Consider the following 25,245-nt stretch of genomic DNA (forward strand, 5'->3'; position numbering starts at 1 on the left):
TACTGTTTCTGCTGTGAGCGATCGTATTGTGTGTTATTAATGCCTTCATATACTGGAAATATCATTTTATTGACATTTGGCGCACGTGATTCGCCTGCAGAGCTCTCCGCCGACGACACCGCCTCCACCACTACTCCACTCTACTGTTTGATTACCGGTAAGCAAATAGTGGCTGCTTTAAATGTGCAAACAACCTCAAACAGTGGCTCCCAGTGATTGCTTCGCTGCTTGCTTGCTGCAGTCGATGCGGCGTATAGTAAAATATAGCTGTCTTAACGACTAGACTCTGCCACAACTGACATCACTAAAACCATCAACACGTGCCGCCCATTGGGTGGCCATTCGCACGTCTATTTTCGGTTCTAGGCGGAAATTTATCATGTTCATAGACATGCCCGCACTAAGTTGGGCACAATGCTCGCAATAAATTAACTAGTTTTGAGTTTTGAAAATTTAATCTGAGCCATAGAGAGAGACTGCCAACATTGCCAACCATTGGGAAAAGTTTAAATGAAAGCACAAAAAGCTTTCTTGCCAACCGTAAAATTTGATCAATATGTGAACAGAAAAAGCTTGTAAAAAAGTTCAAATGTAGAATGTAGTTGGGTGTGTAGATGCAGATGTAGAGAAAGTGAAACCATCTGAGTCGTAGTGCGAGGAGGTGGGAGGTAGAGTGCTGGGCTTGGGACAACATTGCAATAAAATAACAATAATTAATAATAAATAATATTAATAATCATAATAATTAATTTTATTCATTATCCCTGACTAAGTTTATTTACCGCAGCAATGGACTGGCTTTTCGTATGTATGTATATGAATGCCTCCAAAGCACACGTAGTCCACTCGGCTCCAACAATGGGAATCTGATATTGCAGCTTCTTCGCCTTCCCGCGGCCAGTAGGAGTAAGATCGGGAGAGCGTAGAGCACATGTCATGAACAGGGAGGAGCGAATGGGGTGGAGACCGCCGCTGCTTTGTGGGAACTGAGCGATGAGCGTGACACAATCTGCACTTGGCTGCACTCTTCAACGATTTCACGTATCCAGTTACTCTCTGTGGCCCCAACAGTTCCCAAAACCCACCCCATTCCACAGACATGTGAGTTTCGTTTGTATTGCATATTCAAAACATATGCAGACATTTATTTGCACATACATACATATACATACATACATACATACGCTATTTACATATGGGCATTTCGAGCCCCAGAGCTGAGCACATTTTAATTAATAAGCAGCGCCGGGTACGGGTCTGTGCTTCGGGACTGTTTCTGGTTCTGCTTCTGGTTGTGGGTCTGCTTGTGGGTCTAGTCTCAGTCTTCAGTGGGGCCGCGAAACGAGTTGTTGTAAATATTCGCTATACTGGAAGAGACAGAGACCTTGATTGTTTGCCGCCATGTGTTGTTGGTGTGCACGAGTCTACTGGACGGTTCTGCACAACCTTTTTGCCCGGCTTATCGGCGGTATAGCGGAGCACCACTGTTGTTGCGCCGGATACCAACGTCAGGCGAGCGACGACAATGACGTGGATGTGGAGAAACGAGTTTCCGATACTGATGACGATCCCCAGCAGCATCAGCGCGATTATGTCATTTCGGGTGAGTTATTTTGAATAACTCGTGCTTTCGATGATCACTGATCATTCTCAACTTGAGTCGCAGACGATGCAGAGGCAAACTATGCGGAGATCCCGGAACACAACATCGAAACGGAGGCCTACTACTTCACGGTGGACCGTCCCACGGCTGAGCGAATGCTGGCCGGAAGAGAGGACGGCGCCTGCCTTGTACGCCCCTTCAAGGCCACCGACGTCTGCATTAAATACATCGTAAGCATCTGCGTCGGCGACCAGTTTTACCACCTCTTCGTGCGACAGGTCGACAGGAGGCAACGCTACGCCATAGGACAGAAGAAGCTCCACGAGCGAATCTTTGGCTCTCCCCACGAGATCGTCGAGTTCTATGCCGAACACCCACTTCTCTGCACCAACAAGAGCCGGAGTCAGTGCGTCCGTCTGACGCCCATCAGCTATGCTTAGATAGGGTTAATCTTTATTGGGTAAGAGTTGACGTATGTACAAATTGTGTAAGAGTATCTTAAGATTAGTTTGGTACGGTCTGTTCCGTCCCGGGCCTCAGGTGGCCACGACTGCCTTGAAGGCGCACTGATTGTTTTGCATTAGGGCCGGCCAGAGAAAGGCCTTGATAAGGTCCGAGCGGCGGTCGGATTGCGGATGACGCTCGTGCTTCTCGGGGCGCAGGAAACCTAAGTGGATCAACACAAGTATTTTAAGCAATCGTATTATGATTAATATTAAACAATATTTTCTTACCCAGATTGAAGTCCATGTCCAGATAATAGGGCGCCTTCTGGTTGATCATGCGCCAAGCCAGCCGCACACAGGTGCTCACATAGTGGGTGAGCGGGGGACACGACTCCAGGCAGGGGTACTCGTGGAGCGTGGATAGAACCTGGTTGAAGACGGATCGCTCAATCTCGCCTAGGGGAAAGCTGTTCGTGGTCTCGTGCAGGTGGTGTCGCACAGCCCGGTCCAGGGCCAAGGTCGTTTCGCTGCTGCTGTCCAGTCCGCAGTTGACGACCCGGCGCACCTCCATCACTTTCCGTTCCCGCATCCCGTGGCAAAGGCGGAAAGAAAGCTGTGCAAAGGGAACATTTTCAGTCATTAGAAAATTGTTCTGCCCACTTATTCCGATCCAGCAAGGTGCGGTGTCATTCGTCTCCAATCGAAAGTCATTCAACGACAACAGGTATTTCCTGGGGACCAGATCCCCATCGCGTAAATAATTCCTCGGTCTGTGCGTGGCCGACGCCCGCGGCGTCACTTTCCCTGAGCTCGTTTTCGTCTAAAAAGTGTAATCAGCATCGCCATCACAAGATCGACTTGGATAATTTGATATTTTGCAATAGCAATTTACTGTCTGACAGGACCTGGATCTCCAAAAAGTGATTGCCAAGTATTAGCTGAAAGTCGATGCTGTAGCTGCAGTTTTACAGTTTCTGTACTTTAATGCAAGCAGCCTCAACAGTGTTTAGTTCGTTGCAATCAGAACACGTTCGATTAATCACATGCATCAGATACATCTATCTGACCTCCAATATACTGTATTGATACTGTACTGAAAGTTCTACGTCATTGTTTGAAAGTTTCATGTGTATAAGAAACGCTCAGGCAACAAGCTTCGTATGGAATTTCTCTTTGAGCAACTGACAATTGAAAGTCTTACTGACTTTGAATCGGCAATTGAGTAAACAATAAATAATGACTTTCCCCGATCGGGCTAATCTCAAAATATCATTTCGGCATCTTCTACCTTCCATAAATGACGGCACCTTCAAGGACCGGCATTTAACCATATTACAGTATGGGGTGCAATCAGACTTTGCCGCTACTTACCACGATCATGGAGAAGAGTATCTTTCCCTTTAGACTGTGCGCGTGTTTCAGCTGGGGCAGACTGTCCAACGCCTCTAGGGCATCTGCTCGGTTCTCTATGTACAGATTTCGATAGAGCGACACCATTTCGCTGTGGACCAAACAAGATCGTGGGCAGAGCCCCACATGTCAATGAGTGAGAGTTTGGATTTGGATTTGATGTGGGTGTAGGCTCGCATCAAAGTGGGTCAACTGTTAGAACAGAGTAAGAGAGAGAGAGAAGTGTCTCACCTGCCGTCATCGCTGGCGGAGTCGTCCGAGTGGTAGCCATCGCTGCAGCTGCTCCCACCGGTAGTCACGGTGGCCTTGGCAACGGCCAGGGGACTGGGCGGAACGCTTTCCGGCCCCATCATTTGCAGGACGACCTCGCAGCCGCGGGAGAAGTTCATCAGAAGGCCAGCGGCCGGGCGCTTCTCCACGTGGGCCTGTGCGTCCAGTCGCTTCACCTGGCCTACGCAGGAGAGAACCTCCTTGTCGTTTTCCACGCGGGTGCTAAGATTCTCTACGAGGGTGTGAAGCTGCTTTAATGTGGGTTTGTCCAAAATGGTCAGCAGCGTTTTGTTGTCGATCAGCCGCTGCTGGATGTCTCCATAGTTGATGGCCAGGAGGCGCTGGTGGGACGAGTGGGCTGGGTCCTGGTTGACCGTCACCATGCTCAGTTCCTCCAGCTTGTGTATGGCCATTTTATAGGTATCCACGTGCCGCTGCAGCTCTGTCTTCAGAGCCACGTGCAGCGAAATGAGCTGCCCCGAGGCATCCGTGGTCAGCCCGTGCACCCCCAAACCCTGCACTGCATTGTCGAAGCTGCGCCGCCGCTCACGCAAGCTTTGGCGAAGATTGGGCTCGTATTGGGCAAGAGCCTGGAGCAGCTTGGTGCATCTCTGCCGCAGTCCGGATTCGTGGGGATTTGCAAACAGCCTGACCAGCTGCCAGGCCACCGTCTCGCTAGGTACAACCGGCTTGGGAGTTGTATTTAGGGTGGTCAACCTATGATGGGGAGGAAATTGAAATCACATATCTCTGGTCAGCGGCTTACTTACCTTGTGAAAAAGGACTCCAGTAAGTAGGCACTGTGTGGCAGGTGCTCCAGCAGCAGATCGAGAGGCAGCTCGGCAATTACCGAGCGTAGAACAGAGGGGCCCAACCTTCCAACGACGCCTGCGGCCTCGCGGTACTGTCTTCCCTCGGACAGAAGCATCAGGCGGCGCAAAACCTGCCTGGGGCTAGTCAGAAACTCGCGTCCATCCCGCGAGGGGCCACGAATGCGTTCCCTGCTGTCCGCCATTGGTCCGGCCGAGAGGGACAAGGCCGGAGACTTGAAGTGCAGGTGCGAGTGCAGTACAGCGTCCTGGTGGTTCTTCAGCAGCAGCTGTTTCCTGTCCGTGGTAGTGTGCGTACTGTGGGTTACTCTCACTGTGATCGAGGGTTATGGGTTAATGGAATGTGCTTTTTTACAGATGCAGATGCAAAGGCGAAGGCTGAGATGCAGATGCAGATACGGATGCAGATGCGATGGGAGAGCGGTGAGACTGCTTACAGCATGTTGGGAGTCGGCTCCATGTCGGTGCGTGGGCAAAGGCAGTCGGAAAACTCCGGACCCAGTTTGCTTGTTGAATGTCTTCGGGGCTGCAAGGCAAGACACAATGCCACAATTATTTATAAACGAAAAGGAAAGCCTCTGCGGCAAGAATTCGCTCAAAAACAATTGGCACTTTCTCCGCTGGACTGGACTGGGGACGGGAAGGGGCACATAATTTATCATAAGTTAGAGCGCCACGCATTAAACCAGGTACAAGAAAAACTACGTGCTACAGTCTATGCAATTGTCGAGGAAGCAGCACAGTCACAAAGAGCTGACAGCTATACGTATGTACTTACATACTCGTATGTGGGAGTTTCCACTTCAAATATGACAACTAGGAAAACACTCACAGGTCCCAGCACAAGCCACTTTCCTCAAGGCAACGCCACGTATTCCAGCCATCTCTTATTAAAATACCTTTCATACCTTTCCGTTTAGCCTTTTGGAAGGCAGTACCAGACAATGGATCTACACTAAATGATGTTTATGGGGTGGAGTGGAGTGGCGAGCCAACTGTTGGGTGGAACCAACAAAGAATTTAAGTTTTTATGTTAAAAACATAACTTGGGACAACTGCAGAGTTACTGTTACTGCCTTCTCTTCTCTCCACCCTATCCACCTCACTCCACTACATTTGGGTACTGGCCGTTTGCATGGACATGGAATCGGACACACCGGATAGCTAGACCGCTGGAGCCGAACCGACAACGGCAGAGAAAATGTTTGTCTTCTCGAGAACTGAACATTTTATGCTTACCACCAACTCCCTGGAAAAGCAGCCAACCACAGCGTCGGCCAAGTGAGTGAGTTTAAAGTGGCTGCGAGTGGGGGGTTTGTAGTTGGGTTGGAACTGGAGCTGGAGGTGACAGTGGCAGTGACCCACCCAAAGAGTTCAGGCAACGTGCATTACCGGCTCAACGGACAGGAAGACGCCTTAAATGAAGGCCAGCCTGGGACAGGTAGACGGTGGAAGTGCGCTTTGGCAATACTTTCCGTTATGAGAGCAGAGGTGTGTCAGCCTCGGAAAGAATGTTCCAATGTTTTACTTGGGCCTGGCAATGGGCGTGGCTCCAGCTGCAGACCTGGTATTGTGGGAAAAAGATTGCACAGTGGATAGCCGCCAGCTAATAGTGAATACGTGTTGCCAAAACAGCGTCCAGGATCAGATCGGATTAGTTGGCAGTTTTTCCCACAGCATGCAAAGTGCGGAGTCTGGGAGATTGCGCTGAGCTCATGCCCGGGGACGGATAGAACCGAGACATGATCTGCACAAAGTGCAGGTAAGAGAAGAAAACAAGCAGACCACTGTGTAGCGGTTACTGCTAAAGCTAGCCGTGTATGGGCAGAAAGAAAAACATGAAAAAGGGCCACGAGATTACAAGACGATTATGACTACACGGGCGACAAATTGAAAGATTCCATCGCGGCTGGGAAAGCCATAGAAACGTGGCCATGATACCCGGGGTGGATGCGCTTCGCTGGGCTTACAGAGAGTTTGTGTTGAGCAGTGGCAGAAGAGTAGAGTGTGTTATGTAAGATTGCACACATCAGAGACAGCTGGCGACAAATAAAAGAGCTGAGAACGGAAGCGGAGCTCCACATATGTGTATTATATTGTGTGCGTGCGGTGTGTGTGTGTGTGTGTGTGTGTGTGTGTGTGTGTGTATGTTAGTATGTGTAGCACTCCAGGGTATCTATATCTACGTATATATATATATCTATGTATATCTTCAGCTGTGGCTTTTAGTTACACTCTGGGTCTCAGTTAGCAAGGGTTTAATGAACCCTGCCAGCAAAAAGCAGCGAAAATATAAATGTGGAGATGTGAAATGATTTGTTGCCGACCAGAAGACAAACATAACTTCTTTCTCTTGTTCTTTATTATTGTTATTACAACAATTCGTTATGAGGTGCTGTGGATCTTTTGGCTGGTCTTTGATAGTTATAGTTTCGCAGGCCAACAAACTTATAATTGTTCCAACTGGGCTCCTTGCATGTAATCGAGAGACTTTTATTCGTTTTAACTTTTTTTGAGTTCCCCTGATTTCTTTCGCTGTCAGAATGGTATCCATAACGAGCACTGGCTGCGGATGGAGCTGGCGTGCGGCTGCCATTAAGATTTGATTACGATTATCTATCTGTCGGCTGTGGCATGATGGGCCACAGTGTCTTCCCATTGCCGAGACACCTGTAGCGACTAGCGGCGGCGGGAACTGACAAAAAAAAAGGGGCAGAAGTAAGGCAAGTGATTCTCCACAGAGTCGTTAATCAAAGAAAGCGCTCTAATCAACTCCAGAACCGAAGTGACCCCGAAACCAGGCCGAGACAATGCGGTACAAATTTATTGTCGTAAGACAACACACACAAATTTTGCATGGCAAAGAATCTTGTTGTTGGAGAGCTTCGAATTTTCGAAAACTTCTAACTGTTCCCATAGAATATGTACGAGGCGAAGAATGGCTCTCTTTTATTTCCCATGTCTCTAGAGAGAAATTAGCATATCCACGATTTATTGATTGATTCTATCATAAAGCATAAATGGTCCGAAGCCTCATACAAAGGCCCCGGGAGGTGTTGCCCCGAACTAGGCCCAGCCCCGAGCAGCGGCTCACCTACTACCCAAGACTGGCTCCAAGTCAGAGTTGGGACTGGGGCTTAGACTTGGACTTGGCTCAGCACCATCAAAGTTTGACAGCGCACAAAACAATCTTATTCATATTAACTTTTTTGTTTGTTGTATCTTGCGGCCAGCACCTCAATTATGATGGGAACAAGACAAAGCCGAAACTAGGTTAATTTCATTCATTCAATTAGAATAGGAACGGAGCTGGCCAAGAAGGGGCTACATCTGTTTTTATGGTCAGCGCAAGTTGCCCCGCTAATTGGAGTCGCCTGTCGCCTGGGAAAGATTCGTGTGGCCAGCGAGCAAATTAATCTGCATAAATTAGCGCAGGCCCAGCCCCCAACTAAGCAGATATAAAGCGAGACTAAGGAAAGTATCTAATTATGCTTGAGTTCCGACTCGATTTGTCTGGCTACAGCCACAAGTTACGTGAGATTTTCTAATGTTTCTATCGTAGATTGATAAAGCCATTTTTATGGCAAATTCTTTTAACTTATGAACATACATATGTATGTATATACACACGTAGAAAGGACTTAATTTGAAGGGTCCAGACAATCCCTTGGCTAATCAGAGGCTAAGAATCCGGTTGGAGGAAAACTTTTCTAATCGTTTTGGGCTTACATATTGGTAGTCGTGAATCATTATGAAGCCTTTTTCTATGTTTAGTCTTGGAATAGTCACATTTAGCCGACGGTATTCTTTCAATCAAGTGAAAGTAAGCATATACATAAAGCCAAAATTCAGTGTACCACAATTATTCTACTCCCACCAGAAATGGAATGTTTTCGTGCCACTTACATGTGTTTGTGCTGCGGTGATTGTGGGTAAATGTGCCACTATTCCAAGCCGAGACACCCAGGAGGTTAGCCGGGTCTTCTCTTTTGACACCAGCCAGCGTCACAGTCGCTGTTCTCCTCGGTTGCTGCGGCTGCTGTGTAATTTTCACTTTGGTGCTGAAAGCTCGGGTCGGATTCTGCTTTTACTCGTAGCGTGGAGTGCAACCGCAAATCAAAGCATTGACGGTGACTTTGTGTTCAGGCTGTCAGCTTCCACTCGGCAACGACAACAGCAACAGCTTTGACAACAAACATTTTTGCACTGCATTAAGTTTTCCAGCATTTGTGTTGCAAATGCTACGCTAAACTCTTCTGGTTCCCGCGGAAGTTGTCCCTTTCTTGCATTCACAAACCGCGGTTTACCGTTTCGCTGACTCTGCAGCACGCGCCTCCATAAAAGACCACAACACCAACAAGTACAGACGAAACAATTTCTCACTCAGCGCGAGTAGCGTAGCACAACCGATCGAGTCGAAATACTGAACGCGAATGTCATGACCAAAGAAGCAGCAACAGGTAAACCAGGTAGAAGAGAGCAGCAGCGCAGCCGCACACGTTGAGAGCGTCGCGACTAAGATTGGCAGATGAAGCAGCTGCTGTTGACTTCCCCCCTTTTGGCCAATTCGAATGGTGCTCGCCCAAATCGAGACAACTAATGCTAATCGTCGTTGTTTGTTGGGTTTTCGACGAGTTTTCCCCATTCCGCGCCTCGGCCGGAAAGTGCAAGCCGCTGCAGCAGCTGCGCTGCCATTTACCGATTCTTAGTTTAATTGAAATAATGGGGGACTCTGCGGGGACCGAGCACTCGCCAATCTACTCCGGCTCATCTTTGGATTCTGCTTCGGCGTCGAGTCGAGGAATTTGGGTTAGTGTGTGCGGTTTTGGCAGCACAGATTGTTTAATCAGTAGCAAAGGAGGGAAGAGCTTTCTATCTGGGTCTATTCTGGGCCAAGCTGAGTTTCAAGTTAATATATTAAAGAATTTCCTATCAGCCATTGGATTATGTACATATGTATGTTTGTATGTACATATATATATGTGGATGATGCAACTGTGAGAAAGGCCTTAGCTTGGCTTTGGTGGGCTGCACTTTCAGCCAATTAGTCTTAATTACCCCTGCCAGAGGCGGCTCACTGCCTGAAAACGGTGAAAAATGTTGGCCCGCTCTGCACTGAGCGCCAGAAAAAGCGGGAGAGTGTTAACTCCCATCAGCAGGCAAAGAATGGACCGAGATCCGAGATTGGCGGCCACTGATTCGGTCTCATTGCCAGTCCCTTGGCCGAAAGATTCAGCCTCGAGCCAAATGGTTTGGATACTCATACGAGCCACACGGCTGGAAAATCCGAAAATTGCGACACCTTCACGTGTTGCTTACATCGCGTTGATCGTCTAGCGCAATTGGAAGACGCTCCACAAGCTTTAACCAAAGCGAAGCAATTAACGGCTACAGGGGGAAAAGGGTGAGCTCAGAGGGTGTCGGGAGCGGGGACCAGGCCCATTTATTTGCGCCAGGTCTGTTGTGGATGCCACAACTACGACTACTTCTGTGGCATTTGCATTTAGGGGGCTTAACAGGGCGTTAAGTTTGCGACATGGTCATAAAAATACATCTTTATGGAGACGTGTACTTATCTTCAGTGATCCGAGCGCCCAAAATACATTAAATAAGGTGTTAATAAGTCAAGGTTGCAAGTAATGGTCTGGCAGATGAGGACCGGTGTAACTGTGGCGATCTGGTAGATCCCCAGAGCTTCCTTTCCTTTCTAAACGCATTTCACTTTTCTCCAACGTAGCCACAACTGGGAATGAGCACCCACGACAGGTGTGCAAATATTTTCGAGAAACTGCTAAATGGATAGCAAAATAGTAGAAATAGGAAAAGCAGCCAAGATACTTTTTGTGGGTCTGTTGTGCGCTGTTCATTGGGAAACCGCTTACCAAATCAAGTAATTAACTGTTTGATTTACTAAACGCATCAAATGGTCGCCTCTCCGCTTGTCGCTTGTCTCTTGCCACTGGACGCTTGTTGGTTGCTCCGACCGCACTTTATGTGCATGTGTGAAATGTCTCCAATTTGATTTTACTGTTTTCATTTCGAGTGCTTGCGAACTTTTCCCCGACTTGACTTTGTTAGTGACTGGGACCACGACATCTCAGTGGCTCACAGCTCTGAGGCAACTGCAGCTGAAAATGCGTTTGCGGGAAGTTTCCCCCCACAGCGACATCTGCCAATCCTGCCGATTGGCGGTTTCTCTTTCTCTGGAAAAATGTGGCAATAATCATAAAATGTTAACACAAATATTGAGCAGAGTAATTATCAGTGACAGTACAAGTACAAACCAGTGAGACTCTTCTCCCAAATGAGTTGCGGATGACGAGGGATTTCAGCGAGTGCCGATAATATTATATGTATTGTCTATGCTCGTACAGATACAGAGCACATTTCCGTTGCTGCCCCTTTGTTGGCAGCCCTTTGAATTGATTAAAGTCTGATGTTAATTGTACTCTGCATTGTGGAGCATTGTGGATTCACTCTCTCACGTCCAGCTTCCGCAGTAGGATCCGTCGTGAAAATAATTCAATTTCATGCTGCATTACCTCCCGATGCTGTACATGGCTGGGACTTGATGTTAAGCGTTCTTATATAAGTCACTGTAGAAAAGTGATCATGCAAAGATTGAGATGAAATTAGCCTCGAATTATTACCACTATTGGCCATCACATCGAGAGATAGCCAGCGATGGAGAAATCCCAATCCCCCCCACCAATTCCGATGCCGATCCAGTACCGGTTCCCCCACCGTCTGCGGCACATCATGTGGCTGATATGCCGCGACTCCTTGACAGGCTGTCAGGCCGTCGCGGCCAGCCGTTTGACAACAACTTTCACAAACTTTTGCCCGCTTCCCAAGAGACTCCGCGAGTGCCCTCGCCCAGTCAGCCTCCGCTTCGATTTCTGTTCGATCGCGATTCTTATTACAGAATCAGGTGCAACTTTTGCTCTCACTCTCTCTCTGTCTCTCTCTCTCTCTCTCTCTCTCTCGCTCTGAGTCAGTGAACTAGCGAATGCAGCATGCTGCATGGGCATGAGGCAGGCGGCATCTGGGTTGCACTTTCGGTTGACAGTAAAAGTAACTTGGAAAAGTGAACGCAATCGAAGTCGACCCACTTGTGGTGACTGCACAACACTAAGACATCGCTCGATCGTATCTACCACTTGCGATGCTCTTTTCTGGCTTAGGTCTGAAAGGCTGTGAGGCTGCTGGAGAGGGGCTCACATATTTTGGGAAATTTTGGGTGGCCCACAGCCAGCAGCGGGTGTCGACTGTCGGGTGTCGGGTGTCAGTAGTAGAAATTGAAGTGCAACCCAAAACGTGCCCAGACAAACGCACACGCAGAAAAGCGAACCAAAGTAACCAACACTCGATTTCGAACGGAGTATCCCAGTCCGGGCACAAACGAGCAATTGGCGTGACTTAATGATGCATAAATAAAAGACGGTCCAGGTCTGGCTTAGGGCCTGGGCCTGGGCCTGGCTTTGGCTTCTCTAGCTTAAGCACGCATCTACGGGTCTGAACGTAACTTAATTGCGCACATTCAATGAAAGTAAGCTGCCGATAGCCAAAAAGATAAATACATATGTACATATGTATATACAAAAACATACATACAAAAAGCGGTTCAGCGACTGAACTAAGATAACCAGAATTTCCAGCCAGACGAGCAGGCACAGCACTCCTTTCATCCTTTTATTGGGAGTCCGCAAAGAATGCAATTCGCTTTTCTCTTTTCACTTTCCAAAGTTAACTTTGCCTTCTGGAAAAGTGAGCCATGTGATTAATAAACGGATTAAGTCTCTTGATCTGCGTACGCAGATAGAATAGAATAATGGGCAAAAGATTCAAACTGCATGTAGTAACAGTAGTTATAGTTCCAAGAAAGTGTCCCTCTATAGGTAACTTTGTATCAATTGGCTTTTAATTTATATCCTTTTTTTATGTTCGTTAATGAACTCACCTTGTTGTACCAGCACACCCAGCAAAATCCATGTAAATTGCCAATAAGAGGAATGTCCTAGGCGAACATTCAAAAATGTCGCAAACAAGATTACAATAGTGTATCTTGTAGGAAATTTATTAATTGAATGCTGAGGGGGCTAGCTAGCTATAAATCTTAAGCCGAATATTAAAATCGAGGAATATCAACTCATCAATCACATCATCACACATTCTCTCAGGCTCATGCCAGCTAAAGATCGACGAAACTCACCAACATAACCAACGCAAATAATCTAATTAATCATAATCCAAATTCCAAACAAAAAATAGTAATAATAATGGAATGGGGTTGAGATGCGGATATATTTGTTAGTGTAAGTACAATTACAATTAGTGTAGGAGTATTTAATAACAAAGCCAAGTGGAATTTAGTTAGTTAGCATATATTTTTGTTTGACTAGAATGTATTCAATTAAGTCCAGTATGAGCTTCAGTAATACCAAAGAACATAGACGTAGAGCACGATCAGCACGAAGAGCAGATGGATTAGAAACAGCTCAAATGGCCAAGGTGAAGAGCACCAAAGGGTTGACAGCCATGTAACTGATCAAGACAAACATTTCGCAGCGAGCTAAGATTTAATTAAAAATGTATGGAAAGAAGATTGCCTACTCCTGGACCGTGAAGGTCAACTGCTTGCTGCGAGAGCTCTCGAATCGGTTTGGGGTATGCATGCTGAGCATGGCGGAGATTCCGAGGCCTAGGATGCCGAGCAGGAGGGTGACTACAAAGAGACCTGATAGGATAGGCGCAGAGATGAAGCCAACGCAATCGTATACCTCGCCGAACTCCTTGCGCCCGTTGAGCCAGGGCTGCACCTGGAAGTCGGACAGGATGAGGCTCTGTAGGGTCTCGTTTTTGTTGGGGTTGACAAAGCTCAAGTCGTTGGCGGAGCAGCGATAGGAAAAGCCCAGCGGGGCCGAGGGCAGAGTGTATTCGTCGCCGCGTGCCAGGAGTACGCTCTTGAGCTCCCTGTACTCCACCTCCACGTTTCGCAGGATCCACGTGCCACGCGCCAGCGAGAACTTGAAGCGGAGCGTGCACTTCTCGCCGCTGTGCATAAAGGTGATGCTGAGGCGACCGTAGCCCTTGGCGTGCTGGTCGTCGAAAGTTATCTGCTTGATGTGCTCCTCCAGGCGCAATGTCTCGTTGGTAAGACGCAGCTCGGGCGGACCGTTTAGGGAGAGAACCGCCTTGTTTCCTTCGGCTAAGTAAATAAAGCTGGCCTCTGTCTCCTCGGCAGCGTCAGCAGGAGCTGCCTCAGTCGTCTTTTTGGATTCTTCCTCGGCGGTTTCACGTTTGGCTAGGAAGTGTGCCTCCTCCTCACGACTGGCTAGGATTCCAAGAACCTCACCATCCCCGTATATCCTCAAAGCGTCATTGTATGCCGTCACAATCTCAGCGTCGTCTTCTTCCCCGTGTCCAGACAGGCTTATGACCTGCACGAAAAATTTAGGGGTTGATACACAGGAATATTCAATAGCTCTTTTTCTTGATATACACACCTCAATGTTGGCATTGTACTTAAAAGGCTCGGTCGCCAGGCTGCGCTCTGGTAGATAGGTCCAAGTGCCACTCTTCACCAGATTCTGGAACCTGGGGTACTTGGTGCCTTCCAGGCGACTGGTCGTGTTCCTTACGAAAACTACGATGGCCTTGGCCTCCCCGAACAATTGCGCCAGCGGGTGTTCCCTGCTGCTGGCCTCAACTAGCACCTGGGCTTGCAAGCTGGCCACCTTGTCGGGGCCCCAGAATAGGAAGGGTCCGCTAATTGTCGCACTGCAACTGTAAACCAGCCCCAGCAATATCCCAACGAGAATAAGCCGCATTCTGTATAGCTCTGTATATGATTATTCACCGAAATCACTGAAATCTCTGACTTACTGCCTGTCCTCCACTGAAAGAGGATAGTACGAGTATATACGCGAAAAATCGATTGAGTTTTACGCATGCGAAGACGTGAGCATTAAAAGGTGGTGGGTTCCCGAATAGTGGTGGAAAGCAAAAAGTGAACATATGATTTGACAACCTGTTGCTGGAAGGAATATATCTTTACTTCCACTTTAACTTGAGTGCAGTATTTACAGGAATCTAATAATTAAGCTGATGACTATGATGGCTAATACAAAAGGCTTTGGTTCCATTGGTGCAAAACTAGAAGACGAGAATCGACCCTTGAAACTCTTGGTACCTGTGGGGATGGATGGAAAATTGTACTCCCGAGATTTGAGGTTTCATTCACTCCTGATTTACTCACGCTTCTCATTGGTATCCCTCACCCCGCAGGTACGGTAGGAGATAGTCGGCTTGCGCTTTTGGTTCACGTAGCCGGGAATGAATAGACTGGGGGCATCCAGTCGACCAGCGGCTATGAGACGCGACATGTCCATCTCCAACCGGTGGGCGAGGGGTCCCTTAAAGTGAATGATCATTTGGATGCATGCGCCGCCATGAAGTTCCTTAGTCTTGCGCGCATCCACGTCCAGCATCCATTCAGGAATACCCATCACAGAACGGAGCTCCTCTAGGAATTGTGCCCTATCGATAAGGATATCCATCCACATTAAAGTGAGGTTACTTGAGGTAGAATCTTACTTACACTACAAAGCGCGGTGGCTTCTGCAGATTGATATACTTGATGACGTTATGGTCGGGCTCGATATTGGCACAGGCAAATCGTTCATGCGTGTGATCAGGTCCAAAGATGACAATTGAGCGTCCAATCGCCCCCACTGGCGCCTCTAGGGGGAAGTTTGAGTCGGTGAAAACTACGCGCTCCCCGCCCAGATCTAAAACACTTTGGAGTGAGCATCTTAGAATGTTGATTCCATTGATCACTCACCTATTGTGCCCATGCGGGCCCCCACATCGCCCACATAACATCGAAGTGGATTGTCCGGAGCACATTCCTGTTCGTAGAGGTCGAGCTGCACGAAAATTCCATTAATAACGAGAAGAAACGTGTGAGTCGCATCTGTAGACGCAACTCTACTTTTATACCGTACTCAGTCGGTATATAATTTTGTGAGCTTATGATTTATGTAGAATTTTAAAATATTTTAGATTTTCTTAACTCACATTCAGTGGATCTGCCAGCTGCGTGTAATACGGATTCCACACATATCCTCCGGCCACACAGCGTGAGCTGGTTGGCTTGACGGCAGCGTCCACTCCCACGGGGTTAACGAAAATCTGCCAGTTGTGGTTGCGGGTGGAGTTCCGGTCGTTCTTGCCGGGGTGCCGCAGCTTGATCTCAATCACCGTCTCCGACTGGCTGCCATCGTTGTGGATCAACTGCGTCATCTTAACATATCCGTAGGCGTACCCCGTGGGATGGTGAAACGAGGCGATGGCTCGGAGTTCTCGCGCCTCGCTAGGACTGTAGCCTCGCTCTAAAGTGCTGTAAGTATCGGGCTTAGGTCAATAAATCGAACACTCTATTCCGCTGTAAAAACCTGCAGGCCCATCGGGCATTCCTCTGTTGCTTGTGAATGACCACCGATCGTCCGATTATACTGTTGTACCCAAAGAGCGGCAGGTTCGTATCGTTGTACGAATCCTCGTACTGGGTGAGTCCGTTCAGGGCGCCGAACTTTCCGCTCAAGTCACCCAACTCGTATTGATCACTGGTGCCCCGCCTTGGGGGAGGCGAGGACTTGGGGTTCACCTCGAAAGGATTCCAGTGTCCATATAGGGTCGAAGCCTCGCAGGGAAAGGCCAAATTGGCCTCAACAGGTGTCTGTGGATCATCAAAGATTAGCGGGTATCCCTTTCTCTGGGGACGAATCTTACCTTGTGTATGTGATACCCCCCGTTGTTTTGCAGCCCCTTGAGTTGCACCTCTACATTGCTGACATCGTACTCTGACTGCTGCGTGATCTCCACCCTCCCACTCACTGTCAGCTCATCCCCGTTGGCGTACCACTCCTTAGCCACCACTTTTCTCCGGAAGTGTCCGATCACGGCGGAACACGCAAGCCTCTCGCCCCTGGCCTTCGGCCCACTGTCCTCGTAGATGACTAGCGACTTGCCCAGAATGCTGTGTCTTCCTGAAAGCGGCAGATTCCCATCAACAAACATGCGGCGGCTAAACTTCTGTGCAGTCCGCCTCCTTCCGGCAATGGTCAACCTCCCCAGCCTCGCGTCCAGGGCTCCCATTCGACACATGGCAGGTAGCTGGGGCTGACAGAAGTCGTCAGCACTGCGATTTCCCCAGTCCACTTTGAACGGGTTGTGGACGCCACCGGCCGAGAGGCAACGCTGCTGCCAATCGTAAAAGTCCTTGCCTGGGGCACTACTGTGGATGGCCCAGCGATGGTCGAATGTGGTGTTCTGCGTGGACCCGTCCGCCTGTATCAGATACTCAAACAGCACGGTGGTGTCCTGCCAAGGCTGTTCGGCGGGCTGTCGGAAGATTACTCGTCCCACCACTGGATACCGGAACAGGACCTGTCAGAGTACATGTTAGATGGTAGATGAGTTCTATCGAGTTCTATCGTTCTATCTACGCACCTGAGCTGTGAACATCGGCTGCTGGTATACACCGTTCCGCAAGTACTGGCTTAGAGAGGAACAGCCCCAGATGCTTTTTGTGATGTTCTGCACATCTGTGCGATTGAATGTGTAGATCACCAAACTCCTCTGGGCTATGCTGTGGCGGCCCTGGAGCGGTAGGAAGACGTCCCAGTAGAGGCCGTTGAGCTCAGAACTGGTTCCGGGCAGCACGTACTGATGCCAGTATGCCTTGTTGCGGCCCTGTAATTTTCCTGAGAGGTCTCCAACCGCATATTGCTCCTGTGTGCCGTAGCCTGGTGGTGGGACCTTCTCCTGAAGGTCGCGGGGGTTGTGCATGTCCCCAGTGGTCAGGCAAAAGTCCTCCCTCCCAATGCGCTGTGGGACGGGAGGCATGCTGTGAAGGCGGAAGGCAGCCACATCTTCGGCAAACTTGCGGCTGACGTGCTGCGACAAAGGTGCGCCCAATGTGAAGTTGAGGAATGTAGGATCGAACTTGGAGCGTTGAGCGAATGTCACCTCCCCCTTGACACCTCCCGAGTTTATGAAAGTCCTGCGGAAAGACGGAACTGATTATGGTCTCCATTTAAATTGTTTCCTTTCATCTGACTTACTTGTAGATGAGTGGCTGCAAATGCCGAATTTTGGTGCAGGCCAGATAGGTGTCCGGGTGCTGATTGTCAAAGAGAACGAGGTAAAGCGTGCGGTGGGGGATCGTAAGGTCCGAGGGAAGAAGAGCAAGCTGGGCATCGCGGAACACGCTGCGCTTGGGTGTCTTCAACGCATTTGTGGCCACTCCAATCCTGCCCAGGCGCATGTCCAGGTCACCGATGCCTTGACCGGGTCCACTGCCTTGTGGGTCGAAGACCAGCTCCAAAAAGTTGCAATTGTCCTCGGTGCGATGGTGGTCGTGCTTAAAGATGTCAGTCACGAAGATCTTCCAGTGGTGCTGGGTGAAAGACCGCTGATCGCTGCCTTCCAGATCCGCTGGCTGCTCTTTGATGTGGTACAAGTCGGAGTATATTAATGTATCACCGCTGGCGCCCTCAGCCGGGGCGAGCCAGCGGAAGTGGACAGATCCAGCTACGGGCGTGTTAAATCGTGCCTCGGCCATATGCTCCACGGAGTTCTGGATCGTGCTGATCGTGGCACAGATACGTGCATCCTCACCCACCTCTGTGAGCACCAGCGACTTACCCCAGATTCCGCAGTCGCCGATTAGCTGCATGTTCCGCTGCCATGTCGAAGTCTCGTTGCCGGGCAGCACCAGGTACTCCAAATCCTCGTCGAAGCTCAGCACCTGCGCTCCCAAGCGATCGAGCTTGCAGCGCTCCTCGGGATCAATGATCGAGTAGTCCACCGCAAAGCGCCGCACGGCCCAGCTCCAGACCTGATCCGGGTACTGGAGAGTGGCCTCCAGGCTGGTCTTAATCTCTACCGTCGTGGCGTTCATCTGCCGAAACGTTATCTCCCCGTGCAGACCCCGCTGCGAGATGTACGCAATCAGCTGTTGGGCATCGCCTGTTTACGAAGCAGAGAGTGGAGAGTGAGTCCGAGAGTGTGGTGAAAACAGGTAGACGTGGAACGAAAAGTGCGTCTCCACTTGCGATATGTGTATACAATGGGAGGGGGATTTGACAAGCGCTGTCTGCAGCTTGAGTACCTACCGCCTCTGGGTGATGCAATCCAGCAAAGTGCGATGGAGCAAAGCAGTGCCCTGGTCGCGCTTAATTGGGGGCTTATGGTATGAGCCATTTGTCCTTCCAGTGGCTCAAAATTGTTTTATTTGGGTTTATTTTTAGTCGTTGCAGACTTTCACATTGTTTTGCGCGTGCGTGCGCTCGGGAGAAAACAGCCATATCGATAGTTTGCCTATCGAGAGCGTGAGTGTACTGAGAGAACAGCTGATAAACAGCTAAGGAATTTATTGTTTACAACTCATCCCCCTTAGTTCCCTTCAGTAAAACACATATGTAAAAGTGGGTTTGTTTTTCAAGACGACTCGCCTTTGCTTTATTCCAAGACTATGTCATCAGTATCATCATCATCGATATGTTGTATAAAAACAGCTTTTTTTGTTAATATTTCTGACCGGGTTAAAAAAGTTTTCAGAATTTTCTATTGCCATATAACTTAATTTATACTGAAGTAAAGATTCGATTCGCATTCGCATTTAACAACTTGTTGCATATTTAATTGGTTTGTGTGTGTTGTATGTATTTAGTACATAGTATAAAGGGATGCTTCTCCTCTTCCTTCGATCAGCCTATGTACTAATGGTTGTATGTACTGTGATTGAATTGACAAACTACCTGATCCGCGTCTTGCTTTCCCCATTGTCCCTGCACACCATCCATGCCATTATGTAGCGAATGGGCAAAAAGTGAAGATTCCTCTTCAAAGATTCTTCACAGACAAAGTTCTAGCTTCCGCCAGATACTCGTACTTTTGAAACGCATTAACTAGAAACACTTTTTGATTTGGTTGTTTGATCGTTTTCTTCATATTTTATATCTTGTATATCATATTTGGTTTTTGTTTTGGTTATAACGCTGATAGTTCATAAGCAGAAAATTGTGGTTGGTTAAGTTATGTAAATTCGCATAAAACAATTTGAGTGAACGGACTTTATGTTTCCTCTGTTATTAAGCCTAACTCTCGATAACTTGCAATATTGATAAATTGAATATGTTGTATTCATAATTGATAACTCATAATAATTGATATTGAAAATTGAAACTGAGTAACGAACGCTAGATAGATATGCATAACAATATATTTTGTTTATAGAAGATAAATAATTGGCTCTCAGATAAATGTCTCTAAAAATATTTGGTTTGCCTCTCTCTCTCCTTGTCCTGCGAGAATCAATAACGAGAAACAACAAATTTCGAACAAAAAAACTCTGTGGGGCGTCTAGGCCTAACGAATCCATCCTAGTTACCCACTACCACTACCCTTTCATCATCATTTTCATCTTCATTCTCATCTTTCTGTGGTTTGTTCTTCAACGAGCAGCGATTAAAATAAACATTGCTTGGTTTTGTTGTTTTTAAGTTTTTTTTGTTGATTTTATACGTGTTTTAAATAAAATAGTTTGCATTTGTTTTATAAATTTTACGTGTAAAATTTAACAGTAAATCAACTTGAAAACTAGCCGTCAAGTTGGTGATTTGACATTGATCGTATGAGAGTATCCCTAAATAATGATAATGTTCTTATTCTTGATCGCTACCAAGGTCTTGTTGAAGAAGTTTTGAGTGTTTTTGAGTGTTCACAAAAAGAGATTATATAGATATTGAGAATTTACAAATGTAAAACGAGCATTTCTTTTAATTACGTTTATTGTTTTTGACTGATTGATTTAAAAGTTTTGTTGGTTGTAATATGGATGCTGAGTTAGAAGTTAGGATGTGTGCGGGGATGCCTGGTGCTTCAGCTACTGCTTAGGCGGCCTCCTCCTCCTCTTCTTCACCCTTGCCGGTGAGCATTTCGATCAGGGCGCCGGTATCGATCTGGTTCTTGTCATCAATGACCATCTGATCGTAGGCATCATCGACTTCCTTCATGGTGAACTTGTCACCGAAGTTCATGAGCATTTCGCGGAATTTATCACCATCGATGAGACCATCGTTATCGAATGTTTTGAAGGCAGCAATAACAACATCGTCTTCATCGTTGGCACCGGCAGAGGCCATACGGTTGGCGAACAGGGTCAGCAATTGGGTGAAGTTAATCGGACCCGAGGCTTCGCTCAGCATGACGTCCAACTCCTTGTCGTTGGCGATTTTGCCGACGGAGTCGAAGGCAGCGCGCAGATCGTTCTTGCCAATAATACCGTCCTTGTCGGCATCCATTAGTTGGAAGGCCTAATCAGCGCAGCACGCACGGATTCGGAAAGAGAGAGAGCGAGAAAGAGACAGAGAGAGAGAGAGTGGGTTGGTGATTTGGTCATTGACTTGTGCGATAGATATGTATTTGGATTAAGGATGGGAATGGGATGGGGTTGGTGGATGGCGGATGTGGGGGTAGATATGGGGAATTGTTAGGCCATGGCCAACTCACCTCCTTGAACTCGGCAATCTGCTTCTGGGAGAAGACAGAGAAGACCGAGGAGCCGGCGCGCTTCGACTTCCTGGAGCCACGAGAGCCGCCTGACGCTCTCTTCGATCCAGTGGCAGAAGCAGCCGGGGCAGGAGTGGCAACTGGTGCGGGGGTTGCTGCCTCAGATGCGGCTTCAGAAGCGGTTTCAGAAGTACCTCCCTCTTCCTTGGTCTTCTTCTTCTTAACCTTCTTCTTCTCATCGGCCTACATAAAGAGAGAACAATCATCAGTATCAGTCTTGAATCAAAATTTGATCGTCCGGAGTCATATGTGAAGGTTCAATAGTCAAATGTCTAAGGCAGAAAGTTCCCTCCCATTTGCTTTCGTTTCGAAAATATGCTCGGGAAAAAATTTTCCACTGAATGGCCCCCTATCTAAAAATATCCGGACCATTGTTACGTAAGCGCTGCCGTGTATCACTTGCCATCTCGCTCGCTCGCCGAAATGGATATCAAATTACATTACTGACGCATAGCACTTGTGTCCATTTATAGAACTGCTCCCGACTGCCTTCGAATGCGTGGGAGTGGCACATCCGGAGCCAAGGACCATTCACACTTTTGCTTCATCGATTAAATACACACACTACAGTTATGGGCGAGTCATTTGGGGTCAACACGATGGTGACTGTTCGGAATTACGTTAAGGATCACTTCATTTTCGATTGAATTGACTTTAAATTTATCCTTTTTCGGATGCAACTAAAATCACTGCACAAGTCCTTGCTGCATATAGCCTTGCAGTTAAGTTCTTATGTTCGTTCAGCTGCGTTCTGTTCAGATGAGTCCAGTTCAGTTCGGTTGGTGTATATCCCGATCCTTACCATGGTGCTGAACTGTGATGTGGCTGTCTAAACGAGTTGAGCGGTCAGAGCACACTGAATCTCTGGCTGATTTTATCGCCAAGACAATGATGTTTTAAGTTCTTTTTGGCGTGCTTCTTCTATCCACCAGGGACCCACACACACGTATCGCTGTATCTGTATCTGCAATATTCGTGCTGCCTTTTTTAGTATCTACAAGGCGAGGTCCGCCCAGGCGAATGGCGGGGGGGCTGGGGCCATATCTATAGGTATAAAGCCAAAGAGCTATGGCTGTATCCGAGTTGTTTACTCATCGGGCGCTGCTCTAATCAAAAATCTAATTTTAACGGCAGAGAGAATGCTTTTCTCTAGGCTTTTGCCTATGTGTACATATGTTCAGAATTTATTTCGGTGCGGTTCGAAATGATTTTCGTGCTTTCGTGTTTCGGTTTCTGCCTTCGCCTACTCTTCGCTGTAGATACATTTCCCTCCGACATTCACATTTTGTTTTGTTTCATCTTGTTTTGTTTTACTCATCTTTGCTCTTGGGGCCACCTCCGAAAGGTGTCCTCTTGCGCTGAAATCACCTACATTTCCCATGGCAGCACACATCCAAGCAAACATACACACGAACCAAGCATGTATAGCCTCTACATATATGCATGTTCTATGTATAAATACCCGATTCGATGTTTTGCCTTGCCCATTTCTACGCTCGGCATTTTTCCGTTTCTTTTTCGGTTTCTGAAATGCCCCGAACATTGAGCAACATGAAGAGCTGAGAGAATTCCAAATCTTTCTATGTGTACACAGATCTTACGGATTTCATATCGCATAAATATCCAACGAACCCGATATTTGGCCAGAGTTATTTCGGCAACGAATGTGGAATAAACATCTGAACTTATCTATATCCGAGTCATCCATTACCATTGCATAACATTCGAAAAATATTTAATCAATGTTTCCATGTACTACATATCTAGTCAGCTGTACTTTATAATTAAATGGAATAATTCCTCAAATACATACAATTTAGCCACTCTTATCCACATTTTGGTTAAATTTTTTCAGTTAGGATGGTTTTGTGAGCCGAACCCCATTTAGAAGACATTTTGACACAAAAATGTATTGAAATTTGTCACACAAAAAAAATCTTTTTCTTTTTATTGTATAGAAGGAATAATATATTTTGCTGAAGGGTCTGAACACTCAATATGTCATCTGTTGCATTTGAATCGTGATAGGTTTCCAGGGAAATTATTATAGACATTTATTTATTTTGGTTGTGATTTGTATGTGCGTTTAAAATATTTTCTAATGAAATTATCATTGTACACATGTAGGTTTATGCTATAAATATCAATCGCATTTTCAGTTAATGGCGAGATCACACAAAAACGAATTCATAATTCATCGATCAGACATAATAGAAATCGATTTTGAATTTGGTTTCATTCGTGCTTCATTGAAAGTGATTTTCAGCAAAAACTTTCGTAGCATTTGCAATGCTCGCGCATAACCAGACAATTTGGCATAGGGCCAAGAAAAACAAGAAAATGTAAAGAAAACTGCCCACAATTCCACACCCGATGTAGCATTGATTGTATGCTAAATTTAAAATAGAACAAAGTGCAAAATAAAGCAAGCAATATTAAAAGGAATGTTGAAATTAATGAAAATTTCGGCATATCTATTCACTTTTCCAAGGTAGACCAAAGCTAGATACGTCGTATTTGACAAGATGAATGGATTTGGCGTTTTGGATTCTTGTTATACAAATCTATATAAAATTTTAAAATATTGTTTATGGAAGCAAACAATGGACCCACAACGCTAGTCAACAAACAGTGGAGAGGGAGGTAATAACACATCCAATACATAATATTTGTTTATCTCAACTTTTTCTAATTTTAAAAATTCTGCCAATTCTACAATTCAAAATACATATATATATATATATTTATATATAAATATATATATATTTATGTGCACATACTAGTATCTCCATCTGATATATAGACGATACATGGAGACTACGCATCGCTTGGATTTTTTTGGGATAGTTGGGAGGTTGGACGTCATTGGGAAACAACTGTATTCGGGCAGACACCCGAAAGCGCATTCCTTCCTCGCCGACGATCGCCTTATGCCTTGACAGCGCGATGTCCGAAAATAGATGAACCGACACGTACCACGGTGCTGCCCATTTCGATCTGCGGACAGAGAATTATGAACAAGAGTTTCCTAGCTAGTGATTCGTTTAACATACCGCTCTGTCATAGTCGTTTGACATGCCCATGGAGACGAGCACGGAGTCGGGGGTCAAGGAGTTGGCCTCGCAGACGGAGCGATGCACTTGCATGAGCGAGACAAAGTCTGGATTTGGCCCTGTGCTGTAGTCGAAGCCAAAAGCTCCAATGGTCATAATGCCCACCAGTTGCAGATGCTTCAGGTTGTTCCTGATGAACTGGTAGAGCTTTGGCGCTTCATTCATTCCGATGCCGCTCTTAGCTGCAAAGTAAGTAATGTAGTAACTGGGATTTGCTCGCCTGACTGGCTGGCATCTTTGTACCCTCTTCACCGCTGGTATTGATTTGAATGAGAACCCGGAGCGGTGACTCTGAGGCTGGTTTCAACTTTGCCCAGGCGGCATCTAGCCTGGTAGCAAGCTTCTCGCTGTCTACGGTTTGGATCATATGCAGATTAGGCAGAGAGAGTATCTGCAATAGAGGAACGCTTTAGATAATGCAGTGTAGTCTAAATAGGCGCACCTTGTTGATTTTGTTGTTCTGCAGGTGACCGATGAAGTGCCATTTGATGGCGGGGCACTTAGCCACTATGTCCGGGTGCTGGCTCTTCTCCACCAACTCCTGCACGTAGTTTTCCCCGAAATCCCGCTGGCCAGAGTCGTACGCCTCTATAATAGCTTCGGCTGGCTTCGTCTTGCTGACAGCCACCAAGAGAGGTCTTGCAGCCTGGATTTCCTTCAATAAATAATTGCGATTTGTAAATAATTAAGTGGGTTCCATGTCATCAGCAGTATCACATTTGGACGCTGCAAAAGAACTTCGTCAATACGCTTCAACACGTGCTGCAGACCGGCTCTTATGTCAAACTCCGTCATGGTGCGTCGTAACATTTGACATTTAACGCCACAGTTAAAGTTAAATCAAACAAGTCGCTGATGAAGTATATTGCAATTTGCAAATTTGAAAATAGTAAAATCGCAGAAAACAATTTACACAAGAACTAAACAGCTGTTTC

At 47.0% G+C, this 25,245-nt stretch overlaps 6 protein-coding genes across 9 annotated transcripts; 1 reads left to right on the forward strand and 5 right to left on the reverse strand.

Moving 5' to 3' along the window:
• The first annotated feature begins 1,236 nt into the window (after positions 1-1,236).
• LOC111066653 lies at positions 1,237-2,342 on the forward strand. Its single transcript, XM_022355407.2, has 2 exons — positions 1,237-1,603; positions 1,667-2,342. The coding sequence occupies exons 1-2, from the start codon at positions 1,402-1,404 to the stop codon at positions 2,041-2,043; spliced, it is 579 nt and encodes a 192-aa protein (XP_022211099.2). The 5' UTR covers positions 1,237-1,401; the 3' UTR covers positions 2,044-2,342.
• LOC111066648 lies at positions 2,022-8,626 on the reverse strand. Of its 3 annotated transcripts, XM_022355398.2 has the most exons (7): positions 8,466-8,626; positions 4,997-5,085; positions 4,500-4,835; positions 3,691-4,446; positions 3,421-3,550; positions 2,338-2,662; positions 2,022-2,270 (listed from the first exon to the last, which is right to left on the reverse strand). In XM_022355398.2, the coding sequence occupies exons 2-7, from the start codon at positions 5,017-5,019 to the stop codon at positions 2,140-2,142; spliced, it is 1,701 nt and encodes a 566-aa protein (XP_022211090.2). In that variant the 5' UTR covers positions 5,020-5,085; positions 8,466-8,626; the 3' UTR covers positions 2,022-2,139. The 3 variants fall into 3 exon arrangements, with proteins under 3 accessions (XP_022211090.2, XP_022211091.2, XP_041447594.1); XM_022355399.2 differs by lacking the exon at positions 4,997-5,085; XM_041591660.1 differs by lacking the exon at positions 8,466-8,626 and having other exon boundaries at positions 4,500-4,856; positions 4,915-5,082.
• A 4,218-nt stretch (positions 8,627-12,844) lies between these two features.
• On the reverse strand, positions 12,845-14,481 carry LOC111066650. Its single transcript, XM_022355403.2, has 2 exons — positions 14,066-14,481; positions 12,845-13,999 (listed from the first exon to the last, which is right to left on the reverse strand). Exons 1-2 carry the CDS (start codon positions 14,387-14,389, stop codon positions 13,169-13,171), a joined length of 1,155 nt encoding a protein of 384 aa, XP_022211095.2. The 5' UTR covers positions 14,390-14,481; the 3' UTR covers positions 12,845-13,168.
• A 94-nt stretch (positions 14,482-14,575) lies between these two features.
• On the reverse strand, positions 14,576-18,926 carry LOC111066647. Its single transcript, XM_022355396.2, has 10 exons — positions 18,740-18,926; positions 17,687-18,593; positions 17,073-17,625; positions 16,353-17,009; positions 16,016-16,299; positions 15,639-15,960; positions 15,403-15,487; positions 15,160-15,349; positions 14,818-15,098; positions 14,576-14,751 (listed from the first exon to the last, which is right to left on the reverse strand). Exons 1-10 carry the CDS (start codon positions 18,825-18,827, stop codon positions 14,642-14,644), a joined length of 3,477 nt encoding a protein of 1,158 aa, XP_022211088.2. The 5' UTR covers positions 18,828-18,926; the 3' UTR covers positions 14,576-14,641.
• Positions 18,927-20,398: 1,472 nt separating this feature from the next.
• On the reverse strand, positions 20,399-22,095 carry LOC111066652 (myosin regulatory light chain 2). The gene is made up of 3 exons (XM_022355406.2): positions 22,000-22,095; positions 21,138-21,380; positions 20,399-20,941 (listed from the first exon to the last, which is right to left on the reverse strand). Exons 1-3 carry the CDS (start codon positions 22,000-22,002, stop codon positions 20,519-20,521), a joined length of 669 nt encoding a protein of 222 aa, XP_022211098.1. The 5' UTR covers positions 22,003-22,095; the 3' UTR covers positions 20,399-20,518.
• Positions 22,096-23,111: 1,016 nt separating this feature from the next.
• On the reverse strand, positions 23,112-25,240 carry LOC111066651 (pyridoxal phosphate homeostasis protein). 2 transcript variants are annotated; one of them, XM_022355405.2, is made up of 5 exons: positions 25,028-25,240; positions 24,753-24,956; positions 24,554-24,701; positions 24,251-24,492; positions 23,112-24,194 (listed from the first exon to the last, which is right to left on the reverse strand). In XM_022355405.2, the coding sequence occupies exons 1-5, from the start codon at positions 25,118-25,120 to the stop codon at positions 24,126-24,128; spliced, it is 756 nt and encodes a 251-aa protein (XP_022211097.1). In that variant the 5' UTR covers positions 25,121-25,240; the 3' UTR covers positions 23,112-24,125. The 2 variants fall into 2 exon arrangements, with proteins under 2 accessions (XP_022211097.1, XP_022211096.1); XM_022355404.2 differs by having other exon boundaries at positions 24,753-24,965; positions 25,028-25,238.
• Between the last annotated feature and the right edge of the window lie 5 nt (positions 25,241-25,245).

This window comes from Drosophila obscura, unplaced genomic scaffold (genome assembly GCF_018151105.1).
Source record: "Drosophila obscura isolate BZ-5 IFL unplaced genomic scaffold, ASM1815110v1 contig_150, whole genome shotgun sequence".
Taxonomy (NCBI): domain Eukaryota; kingdom Metazoa; phylum Arthropoda; class Insecta; order Diptera; family Drosophilidae; genus Drosophila; species Drosophila obscura.